This window comes from Filicampus tigris, chromosome 21 (assembly GCF_054856515.1).
Source record: "Filicampus tigris isolate MCC_2025a chromosome 21, RoL_Ftig_1.0, whole genome shotgun sequence".
In the NCBI taxonomy this organism is placed as follows: domain Eukaryota; kingdom Metazoa; phylum Chordata; class Actinopteri; order Syngnathiformes; family Syngnathidae; genus Filicampus; species Filicampus tigris.
The window spans coordinates 10,222,476-10,235,105 of record NC_141237.1 but is presented as its reverse complement, the minus strand read 5'-3'; the positions used below and the strand labels follow the sequence as shown (position 1 = coordinate 10,235,105).

Genomic DNA, 12,630 nt, shown 5'->3' with positions numbered 1-12,630 from the left:
GATCTCTCCCGTGGGATCTGATAAATAAGGAAAAATATCTTTGAAAAAGGGGAAAGCAGCTGTTTCCAAAGAAGTCCAAATATTGGTGGCGTTGCATTCCACAGCCACGAGGTAGAGGGATCATTTTCGGTCTCTGTGAGCACCTCATTTTCTCTGCCATTCCCAGCACTGCTCCCCCCCCCCCCCCCCTCGCTCATGTAACATCACCCTATCCTCACCCCTCTGTCTGCCTTTTCCCCAGCTACTCTCTCGGTCATGAAGGCGGCCCGAACCGCCTCTCCGTTGTTAAATGACCGCTGAGCTTTTCAGCAGCTAAGCTCGTGATGGACTGACGAATCAGTCCATAGTCGAGGCTTACATATTTTACTCAACTCACCTCAAGTTTATTTACATCAACCTAAACATATTTTTTTCCAGAATATGTTCTATGCAGGCCCACTAGTCCAAACACGGCATTCTGATTAATATTGCATTTGTGGAATATGAGAAATCCACCCGTTTTTAGCTAGCTCAGGGACGGCCGTTTTGTCACTGCTGTCGACTGAAGATGACATCGAAGTTGTTCGCAGCTTAGGTAACCAATCATGGCTGAGGAAAAATCTAAATATTAAAATGACCAAAATTTGGGAATTGGATTGGGTTACTGTAATGCAATTCACTTTGGAGTCAGCCAGTCCTCCATCAAGCATCGCCAGTTGGGCCAAAATGCTGCAGCTCGACTCCTCATAGGAGGGAGCCTCCCTTCACTGGCTCCCCTGTGCTATACTTGTGTGTTTTGAATGTAGTGTTTTTGTTATTGTATGACTGATTTTTACTCCATGTACTGCACTTTGTATGCAACGATGATTGTTTTAAATAAAATAAAGTTACGTTGAATTGAAGATTATTGATCACAAATTGTTCACAAATGGCTTTTGGACTTGTTCATTTTTTACAACTGTAAATCAATTCCTGCCATCCTCATGAGAATGAACATTAATGTATATACGGCAATATACACATTGTTGATATATAAATACCGAATATGAAGTATTTTAGTCATTTTGTGCCTGAGGGAGGAACCACATTTCTAAGTTTGGAATTTTGAGTTGAACAAGTTAAGGAAACCGTGCATTAAGTCAACCATCTGTCAAACTGTAAAAAGCACACTGACTCTAAGTGGCATTTATCAACTTTTTTCGCCTTTGGAATCTAAAGGAAATGCTCTGATGTAAAAAGTGTACAGTGGAAAGGTTCTAAGAGGAAAATCATGTTTCACTACACAAATGCACACATCGTGTGTGCATCTAACATGTCTTGGCCTTAGATTAGAAAAGATGGAGAATAAAATTCAATGCTGCGCAGGTGACGTATGTAAAGAAATTCTGCTCAGAGTGTGCGTACATGAAGAAGAACGGAGCACGTCCTAACCAAAGTAGCGTAATGATGTCTGAGGTACCACATTTCTAAACTGGGTCTTGAGCTCATGTAAAGAATTGTTTTTCAATGAAATACAAATATACAAGTTAATATACAAACAGATTAATAATCTTAAATTGACCATATTATTGTGAATATTCTTGCTAATGGAAAATTTTCCCCTCCCTCTTTTCATCTCATCCCTTCCTCCCTTGCCTTCCTTCCGACCGTCCGATGCGCCTACGACTGTTTTCCTGCCCGTATCGTGTTTGGAAAGCCAAGCGAGGGGGTCAGCTGAGGGCCCGTAAATTTGTCAGCGGCAGCGAGGTCGAAAAGGAGCTTCGGGAGGGTCAAGAGCTCCGGCGCTCACACTGAAGCCTTTTTCTCACTGCGTAGCAACACTTGTTGTTTCAGGCATGTCCTTTTTAGACAGACCACCAGCTTGTGGGGTGGGGGGCTGAGGGATGCGAGATTGATGAAGACCGACTTGAATTCTGTCAGTGCAAAACGTATAGGATTATCGCAGAAAGGCACGGAAAACAACACACGTCTGCATTTGTCTAATAGTGTGCAAAAAATATAAGGGGCAACAGACAACCAACTCCAAAATATTTTCCACTAAGAATTCCCATATACTCACATTCCACAGTTGCACAATAAAATGTCCACATTTAAGAGATACTTAACATAATTCCCGCCCCCTTCAACATTTCTAGAAAAATCAAACCATTCCAACGTCCACTTATTTTTCAAATTGGGAGCTACTGTACTTTCAATTCCAAAATTCACAAATGTTCCAAATAATATTCCCAAATTAAGACAGCAAGATATTGCAGTATTCCATAATTCTTGATTTACTGAACTAACACATATTTAGGCAGTGTGGGGTTACGCAGTGCTTAAAAATGAAGGACCACTAATGATATCAACACCTCGTTCAAACCGATTCATAAAAAAGCAGGATTTATTGCCACGTCGTGAAATTACTTCTCTCGTCAGTGTGTTATACTTTTACGCGCACGTTGTTGTGCATAAATCCACCAGAGCTAACACACACGAATGCACCAAAGTAAGCATCCTCTTGGAACACTCCTCTTCTTTTCTTCTCCTCACCCTCGTCCTCTTTTGATAGAAATTTTCCCGCGACACACCCCACTGGGCTTGTCAGAGTCTTCACATAAGAATGCGACGGACAGAATGTATGCCATGATTACCTAATCCCTGAACACCATGCTCAGCTCCATTACCACAATGGGCCCCTTTGGTTGTTGCTGGCGGTGGGGGTCATGACGATAATGGATGAAGTTGACTCGGCACACAAGGCCACGCCGTCGAGGAGTAGGTTCAATGGTTCACAGGTTAACAGGCGGGCTCGAAATTCCAAAGATACACCTATATACAAGTCTTTCCTAACTGGGGATTCTGAAGGATAACAATCAGTGGCGTTTTCTGATGAGTGGCTCCGGATATAACTAGTCTAAATCGACAGACTCTGTCATCGAATTTGGACGATTGTTTTGAACCACCTTTTACATTTTATAAGGCAAAACAAACCTATAATAATAAACTGTGGGGACCAGGAAGTGGAAAAGTTAAGTTTACAGTTTCTTTGATATATTTCTAAGATCAGACATGATTATTTTCTGTATCACAATGAGAAGGTTTGTCAACCAATCACAGTGAAGTGTAAACGTGAATATTGCCCAGTCTTTTGTAATCAATCTTCATCGTACATGAAGGTATCATTTAAAATTTATAATCCTGAATTTGACATCATCGAAATTCAAGCGGGAGTTTACATCAGAACACTACGGGAGAACACTTCTCTCCTAGCATCCGTTAACATAAGCTACGGCTCAGTCACTTTTGATATTTGTCGGACGGCGGCAAGTGCTTTCAACACAACAGTACTCCTGTCCCGTCTTTCTGGGGTCACATTAAACACAGGTGCTGTTCTGCCTACATTACGGCTCTGATACTGTTTGAATAAACCCTTTTTTTTCCACCGGCAGTGTAAAAGAGGGTTTATGACTGAAGCCTATCCTGGCTGACTATGGCTAAGAGGCGTATAAATCAAAATAAACATTTGTCACCTCTCTTTCCGCCACACAAATACTTGGTCAATGATCTCCTTTGCACCGTCTCCTATGCAGGCGGTTAAACACCAGACAAAGTCTGACAGCTTTACGGTGCTATAGTTAAATGTAAGACACTCTTTGTATCCTCTCTTTACACACACAAACTAAGTTGCACTTATATGAGGTGCACGCATATGGCCTGAATAAGACTCGCAGCTGCACTGGACATGTTATAAAACGGATTGTTGAGAAGTATTACAAAAACAAAGGTAAACATGCACTGAGAGTGAAAATGCCTCCCTGATCATTGCCAAAAGTAAATACTTTGCACTTCTGTAAAAAATTAAAAATGCATGTTCCTGCCAGAGCAGGGAAGCGGGGAGAAAATGCCTCCAAGACACTATTTGTAATATCCATCCCTCCCATGAAAGTTGTGCTAAAACAAGAGGCCAAAATCGGATAAATCATGCACCGTATGCACCCAGAGGAGGCCGTCATTTCGAAATGTTGTTGATGAGCCGTTTAATGTTGCGCAGCGTGGAGAAGCAGGTGTTGGTCATCAAAGCAGAACACGCATGGTGATAAAGCACTGCAAAGAAAATACGAGAGATAAATGGAGATAAAAAGGAAAGACGTATGAGAGGGGAAGTGGAGCTTTTCAGCGCAGAGCAAATTCCTCCATGCCTGCACATACGGGGTGATAAATGGCAGCAAGCGGGCCCTAATCAGATGTTCCGCTCGGGTTATCAGCTCTGTTCAATCGATTGTTAGCAGCCGGGAGTGTGTTACACTTCGGCTCACGTCTCACTCCTCCGTCTCGATCACTCCAAGCTGGAATGTCTCAAAGAAGAAGGGACGGGTAGAAGAAAAACACGACAAGAAGGGATAATCTCGGGCCCAATCGCCACTGGCATCTTGTTAAGTAGGAGAGTTATGGCGTGAGAGGGGGAGATACTATCAGGGTGGGTGGGCATTTGCGTGGGTGGGGGAATGAAATGTGTGTGTCCAGCGCTTGGTGTCAGACAGTGATGACTTTGTTTTGGAATCGGAATGTTGTCTTATAATTAGTCCTTGCAGTCGACTTACTGTGTCCATGCATGACAATTTAGTAGCAAAAAAAAGGGAAGAAAACATTCTAATCATCACCAGTGAAGTTTACGTTCTGTTTTTAACAAATTGAAAAAAAATGTTTGGTGCAAATGTGCATCAATAGGAAAGCGAGGGCAAGTTTCCCCGCAACCATGCTAAGAGTCCAACTTGCTAGCTAGTCGCTAAAGCTAAAGTTCCCTCGCCGTCTAAGAGCACGAGTGATTTAGAAGCAATCCTGAGAACCAGAACAACCCAAACAAAAAGTCTGACGCGGGATTAATTCAATGAGCAGACTAATTTGTATACGACGAGCTATTAATCAAACGTTGAGTCACACTTGCAACAACAAAATCACATCATATCATAAACAAACAGAGGCTTGTTGTTCATGAATGTATTTTATTTCCCTCACTGATCTTAACGGGACTTTTCAAGAGCTTTTATTTCCTACAAGTGCATTCCTCGTTTAACCTCTGGCTAATGCTGTTTTAGCTAAATTGAGGTGACGTGACGGGTGGTCTTCCGTTCTTGTCTTTGGGCTTTTGACAGGAAGTGTTTCAAGACCATTTGGCTAACAAGGTCCAAAGCTGCTTTTCTGCATCAAACAATTGAATCTTTGATAGAAGCCAGCTAATTATTTGATTGCGGCACAGCTTTGGGACACTTTTCTCTGCAGACGAGGTGCTTTTCATGAGCTTGGACGCCGAGATATGCAATCAGGCTTCATAAAACGTGGAAGCTCTTCACTGCACTCACCGAGGCTGTCTGACCTGCTTGATCTCTTTCAAAGCTTCCCGGCTTGTTTACCATTAAATGTTCAGAAGATAAGGCAGTGGAGGTCCTGCTTGTTGACTTAGGTAAGAGAGTTTTTTGCAACTCAAGTGTTGCTATGCGAGCCTGTGTCCGGAGCAGGGGGGAGACGAGTTAGACTGATGAGTGTCAAGAGCAACTGTAAAAGTTTCCTGGTCTTTCCCTGTGTCGCTAGGCGCCGACATAATGAGAGTGAAGTCAAACCGATGCATCAGAGGTGTAACATTTATTTGCAAGAGTGTGTAACACCACGGACTCCCCAAAAAATATATATAATTTCCAGGTTTTAAGCGACGCAGCTAGTGAAACATATAAATTGGTCAGTGACAGCTGCAAGATCGCGTGGTATCACCATGTTGAAGGATTTACAAAAAAAAAAAAAAAAAGATTGTCGGTGGAATTCAAATCACAGAGAACAAAGACCTAATCAGAGTGAAGCTTATTTACATACTGACTGTTTTTTTTTATATTAATGAGAAAACACCCAGTTCAATATCACCCACATTTCTGATCTATTTCTTGAAAAAGGGCATCCAGGCCATTTCTAACCCAAATTATATCGCAAACCCAATAAAAGGACATCAAAGAATCTAAAAATGGTCTTTATTTGCAAACATTTCTGAAGTATTTATTCTAAAAAAAAAAAAAAGGGTTTAAACCATTACAAAATGGTATTGGAGCATCCCAGCTTCCGCTGCGTATTCTTCTTGAACATCACTTGTTGAGGCTTGTCCTTCTTTTGGAATAAATATGGTAAACGTAAGACAAACAAGCATCGTTGACTTATAAGGTATCCTCAAGTCACGCATGAAGTTATGAAAAACAGTAGTTTAGATGTACAAGGGAATTTTTCCAGAGAACTGACAATTGTTGAGAGGTGTTGGACATTAGAGGCCCTCCCATGTGCTCAAAGACACTCCCCACTGAACCCTACATTCTTTATTCCACAAATTCATGTTCCGCACTCTCCTCCAGGTTGTCCCGCTGCCAAGCGACTTTTCATCACGGTTAAATGTGAATGACAACGGGACAACATTTGCAGTTCCTTTTCTCTGACCCATGAAACCAAAGCAGGTTTCTGTGCATCCTTGGCTTGTCGCGACCACAAGGTAACAGCTCTGCCGCAAAAACCAGACCCGATAGGAATAGCACATTTTCCTCTGCCAACTATTATAGCCTCTTGCTGTGGCTTCAGATATTTGTGCCGCAGTCTGTCACCATGTGTTAATTGGGTGAACAATGACAGGTTGGGTTTGTTTTTCATGGTCTCACACGTGAGAGGCCGATTCAAATACGGGACCTCAGTGCCGCCTGTATTTTAGCCTAATATATTTCTAGTCACATTTTTGGAACTGAAAATAACTATAAAGAAAAGAACAATAAATAACATTTACTTGCGAGGTCTACTTATATTGGAATATAACGGAACTCCGTTGTCAACCGAGGACAGTACTGCAAAAAGCGACAATTATGTCCTTTATGTTCCTCCCTACACAGCAAAACACAACCTTGACCGGCAAAATGTTTGGCCACCGTATTCCTTCAAAAGCTCGCTGGGAAGTGTCCTAACATGTGCACTAAATTTAACAGAACCATCAACAACACAGACATTTCCCTCCGCAAATGCGTCCATGAAAAGATGCTCACATTTTCCACGAGAGAGAGGAAGGCAGTCAAACGGTGAGTTCATGTTTAAAGTCTGCGTGTGTTTGTCTGCGAAAGCCGCGAGAAAACAGAATGGACATGGCGGCCAACAAGTCCGGGCAAGCCTTAAACTGCGGTCACACATTGCCGCCGCACATTGGGACGCGTCAGGAGCCGCCGTGTGTCACACAACGTGAGTCACACAGCGCGCAGTGTCGCTCGGTGGAAAGCAGGACGTCCGCAAGGTAAACACCGATGAATGTGCTATTCTAGGAATGAAGATGAAGAAGAAAGTGGAAAATATGCTTCTGGTCCCCAATTAGGAGTTTTTCCACTACTTGCTATGTTTCAACACAGGCTCGCGGCGACCGTGTGATGAAAGCTGAGCTGAACAAGTGACTAGGCCCATACATGACTCATGCACACTTTTGGAGGCCGGGGCTGTAAAGAGTCATGAAGTTCTCAGTAAGTCCACTGGACGTAACGCAGCAGCTACTACGCTGGTTCGTGCCTCGGGAGAATATATCCGAAAATGAGCTCTCTCTTGTGCTACTGTTGCAGACGGCTGTTAAAGACATCATTCCAAGTCGAAGCATTATGTTTTAGTCTTGACTTCACACACATGGAGGGTGTATCGATACACTTTAAAGGCGAAGTCAATCCAGTTTTATCGACATTATGTTCTATGGGCCTCCACTAGTATAAACACAACATTCTGATGAATATTGTGTTTGTGGAATATGAGTTAAGCAGCAAAATCCATCGTTTTTTTTTTATCTATGTCAGGGGGCGGCAATTTTGTCAATTTTGTCGACTGAAAATGACATCACACTTGCTCAGGGCTCAGGTAATGAGCAATTAGAGCTCACCTGTATTCTGAAGCTGAGCCATGATTGGATGCTAGGTGACAAAATGGCCGCCCCCTGAGATGGACAAAAACGGGTGGATTTTACTGCTTAACTCATATTCCACAAACGTAATGTTAACACATTCACTGCCATTGACGGATTTACTTGTCTTTTCACAGTCCAGCCATTCAATCCCAGAAACGTATTTATATTTTTTTCTAACGTTAACGTTGTAAAGAAAATTTGGGGGTTGTATAAGGGTAAGATGTTACACAATTGCATTCGCAAAAACGTGCTCTACAATAGAGCGCTCATTTACGTCACAGGCATGTATCTCACTGACAAACATCGTGAAAGTGTAAAACTATGTTAACTAATGTTGATAGCAGAATATCGACACTGAGCAATGTAAACGGAGATCTTGGCTTCAAGAATTATTGTGTGACTTTGGAAGTAAATCCGAATTTTGTTCTAATTGCGAGTGTGTTACGTTTTCTTGATGCCCAAAAGGTAAAGTGCAGGCTGAAGATTCAGGGATCCATGCCAACTAGTCAACGTTTTAATCAGACAGTCTTTTGTGTTCCCTTTGATTTGGTTTTACTAGCACAGACTATGTTCTTTTTATGGGTCCTTGTTTGATGAGCACCATTTGTGAAACAAGGGCCTTGTGTGAGCTGTGTTTATTAATCCAGTTCTATAAATCCCCTAATTATTTCAGACATTTGGCTGCCTTGCCTTTCTTCCTTTCATTTATCTTGATTCAAATTTAATTTGTGCTGCACATGACATGCAGACTTTTGGGGCTTATTTTCAAACGTGGAAGGACCACCCAGAATTGTTTTTCTACTACATACTACAGTCATACAAAGTGTCTTAATCGAGAAAGAGACACGTTCAAATCCAATCGGATGACACACAGTAGTCAGGTCTTTTTTCTTTTATAAACTTCTACTGTATGTCGATTTAATTACAACTCACGGGGGAAGCTGTGCCCTCTACAGCGCAGAGGGTGGCAGTCTGCGAAAAATCAGAGGCAGTTGTCAAATGATTCACAGTTTGTGATTAATCAAATGTGAGAGGCCAGATGTGGAACAGCACGGAAGCCCGCACTTTAACAACCACAGCATTGGAACACCACAATCACGCTATCACCAGTCAAAAAGCCAGGACCTTCAATATCTGAATTCAAAGCAGCCTTCTGTTGGAAGATCATTACATCATGTTGCAACATCCGTACTCTGGGGACCAATAATAGAGAACAATAAAGCTCAAAAATGGCTGCTTGAAGCCTAATGCTATTCATGTGTGGTATTGAATGAATCTTATTGTTAACGGTCTAAAAGAAGACTTTTCCGCCTCTGCGTCAGGTTGCAAAGAGAATGATAATCAGTGAGGTCCCAAAGCCTCTTTGAGTCTGTTTATCTTCAGACGCTCTGTTTGGAGTCTCCAAGTAAACACTGCAGCTGCTAATGGAAGGAAGGACCCTGCAAGGGCTTTTATGTTCCTAAAACTTGCATGTGACTAAAGCGTTTATCGCCGCTGTCGAGATTGATCTCATTTGGTCGACGTGGAAAAAAAACGCAAGCAATACGCATGAACAGCAAACTCTCATCACAACAAACCTGAAAATGTTAAAAGTCATATTTCAAACCACCTGTTCCCACTTTGCTCTCAAGCGCATTTGCGCACAAGTAATGACGACTCACCCAAATTAACGAAGCTCATCACCATATCGGCGTCGTTGAGAAAGGCCGCTTCTTGAAAAGTGGCCAGTGGTGGGCTCCGCGTGGTCCGCGTGGGCTCGTAGGGTCCCGACACGCCGTCCGTTCGGCTTGGGTCCCCGCTGGACATGGTGTTGTACAGGTCCAACATGAAGAGAGGAGCAGAGTTGTACTTGGCGTGGGACAGATGCGGCCTGGGTCTGTGCGGCAGACCCAGGATGGACAGGATCTCCTTCTGCATCTCCCTCCTCTCGTGCGTCCTAAGGCGCCGCTGGATGAAGCCGGGGTGCGCTTGGCTGCTCCCGTCCAGTGAGTAGTGGCTCCCCGCCGCCGGGGAGGTGCAGTAATAGGCGCCCAAGCACAATCCGACCAAGGCAAGCCAACCGAGGGTCATGGTGTTGTCCCACTGCGCTCTCGGGAGGTCCCGCTTGTGAGCGCGTCAGTCGCCTTGTCCAAAGGTAAAAACAAACAAAACAAAACAAAAACAAAAAACGACGTGCGTAACGGTGACCAAAAGTTGATATGAACGGTTCAGAGCTCAGAAACTACAGTGCACTCTTGCCTCAAGCCATTTGAAATATTTCTTCATGATAACGCGCAAAACGGCGTTTGTCCTGTTCTCATTGCGACCCGTGGCGGTGTGTGCAGGCTCGGGACAAAGTGCACCATGTGAATGGGATTCTGAGCGCCTCTGGGAGTGGGTCACAACACAAATATGTCTTCGACGGTCGCAAGTGAAATGATAAATCCTCTTGATGAAGCCATGTCGTGACAGTTACTCCTCAAAAGCGGTCGAAAGTTGCGCATGGACAAAAGAGCGAAATGGGTCACCTCGTCGTCCTCCTCCTCCTCACACAGTCTGACAGTCTAGCAGGTTGCACTACAGAATATCCGCTAGTTTGCGTGCGCGTTCTGAAACCGCCCACTCCGTGCGCACTTATCCAGAGGTGGAGCTCTTTGAGCCTAAAGGATAATATATTTTCATATCTGTGCGCCTAAGAGCATATCCACACTCTTCTTGATATGTGTACGGGCCTAACAGTATTTATACACTCTTGATACAATGTGTAGACATTGTGACAACTCCAGCTGCTCAAGCTACAGGTGTCTCTCCTTGTTATTAACTTCACAAATAAAATAGCTGCGTAAAAATACACCGGTTTTAAGAGATTGCTGTAAAACATAATAGAAAGGCTCCAAATACCCAGAGGACAACTGCTACAAAGGTATAAATTAAGGCGTTAGTGCACGGCTAACGGGAGCAGAATGTTACCTAGGTGTGGTGCGACCCCTAACGGCAAACATGGAAACAGCATGCCATTACGCACACTTCCCAGCCTCAACATTAGGCCCACCTGCACATCGAATGTAAATGTGATCCAATACAAGAGATGTGTCAACAAATTCTAAACGATATATCCCACAAGAGAGCTTCTGTATTTACTCAAGAGTTTAGAACCAAAGGGGTTTGTCGACGTTTGTCTTGAAGTAGCGAAGCAATTCTCGCGTTGCGTCAACCGCGTCAATTTGAGCCGCACAGCACAGAATCATTTCACACCTATCTGTGTGAACTGCATCGACTTGTATTTGTAGTTGCTGTATTTAATTGGCGGTTTGGTTAACCCTTGGAGAAAAATAATACATTTGGCAAATTTGAAGGAAATCATGCCTAAATCTAAATAGAGTAATCAAAAAATGAAGTAGAACGTATTGGTTTTAAAAGTCTGCACGGGGAGAAAAATATGTTCCCCCAAGGCTTCGCCTAATCCCTCCCACCCTTTTCCCCTCACTATCTTCATTCCTTTTACCCAAACCTGTGTTATGTCTTCATGGTGCCACATCAGATTTTGATGGTCCCACTGATAAGCTCCCAAAGGTGTCCGGATCTCTGTGTCTCCGCTACTGCTGCTTGGAGTCAATCTTATCTAAGTGTGAGGAGTGACAACTAGCATCAAAGCTACCACAAGTCATCTCACACACACTCACTCGCCCCCACACACGCACACTCACATACTTTGTACATTGGGGAATTTCAGACACAACATTCTCAAAACTCATTAAAAGTCAAACGTGTGATCGTCTGAATTTTTAGTTCGTGTGGCTTGAGAGTTTGAGAAATGACATTTTGATCATACTTGAGCAAAACATATATTGGCCAGATGGCAAACAATGCGAGAATCGGTTCTAAAATATGCATTTTAATAAGATGCACATTAGCCTTGTGTCCGATGTTTCTCAAAGCAATGATCCGGCCATGTAAGGATAGATGTATTCATGTAAAACCACGTTTATAGGTCTTTAACATTTTTACTTGGCATGTTAAGCTTTAAGTGGCAACAGGGCAGGCAATGTGTGTGGATGATGCAGGAGGAAACATTAAACAGAGAACTTCTGTGTCCTGTCATCTCACCGTCTCGACGGGACACCTCCTCGGACCTAATGAGGTATTGGCCTGCGTGTGTCCACATCTATCTGTCACACTCACACACACTTCACGCATCACTTTTTTCATTCTTCCTTCCTCACACTCTTTTTCGATCAACTAATTGACCGCAAAGGAACATGTCTATTGTGGCATTGATTGTTAATTGTGTCCTCAAACAACTGGAGTGCACTGCTTGGGTGTCCCTAGTAATTTGCTGTCTAAAGAAATATGAAATGTTAGCGATGATAAGTTGAGCGATATCCACAGTCGGGACAACATTTGAGTGTTTACTCACAAACACGTTTTCTGACAATTTCTAGTGCTGTGAAGCAATTCTAATTTTTAAAAGTAATTCATCTCAACATTTTCTAATATTGATCGCGATTAACCATATTTTTCACCTCCAATGTTTTACGAAGCTTGGAACTGATATTTACTTGAGTAAAATCTGGGAATTTGTGGAAAAAAAATAAAAGTATATCTCAATTCAAAGACTGTTCCAATAGCTTCTTTGATCATTGAATATCATTCTTTTCCCATAAAATACAACAGTTGAATGATACACCAAAGACGTACAATAGGGTATTTAAATTTGGCTTTTCAAAGTGTGCAAATTA

The 12,630-nt window shown here is 42.8% G+C and overlaps 1 protein-coding gene across 1 annotated transcript in view; it reads right to left on the bottom strand.

The window, feature by feature from the left end:
- The window catches only part of bmp6 (bone morphogenetic protein 6), a 33,368-nt gene extending 22,938 nt beyond the window's left edge, over positions 1–10,430 (bottom strand). The window contains exon 1 of the mRNA XM_086020779.1: positions 9,574–10,430. Within this exon, the coding sequence (XP_085876905.1) occupies positions 9,574–9,982 (409 nt within the window). The 5' untranslated portion in view covers positions 9,983–10,430. The remainder of the gene's footprint in view (positions 1–9,573) is intronic.
- Between the last annotated feature and the right edge of the window lie 2,200 nt (positions 10,431–12,630).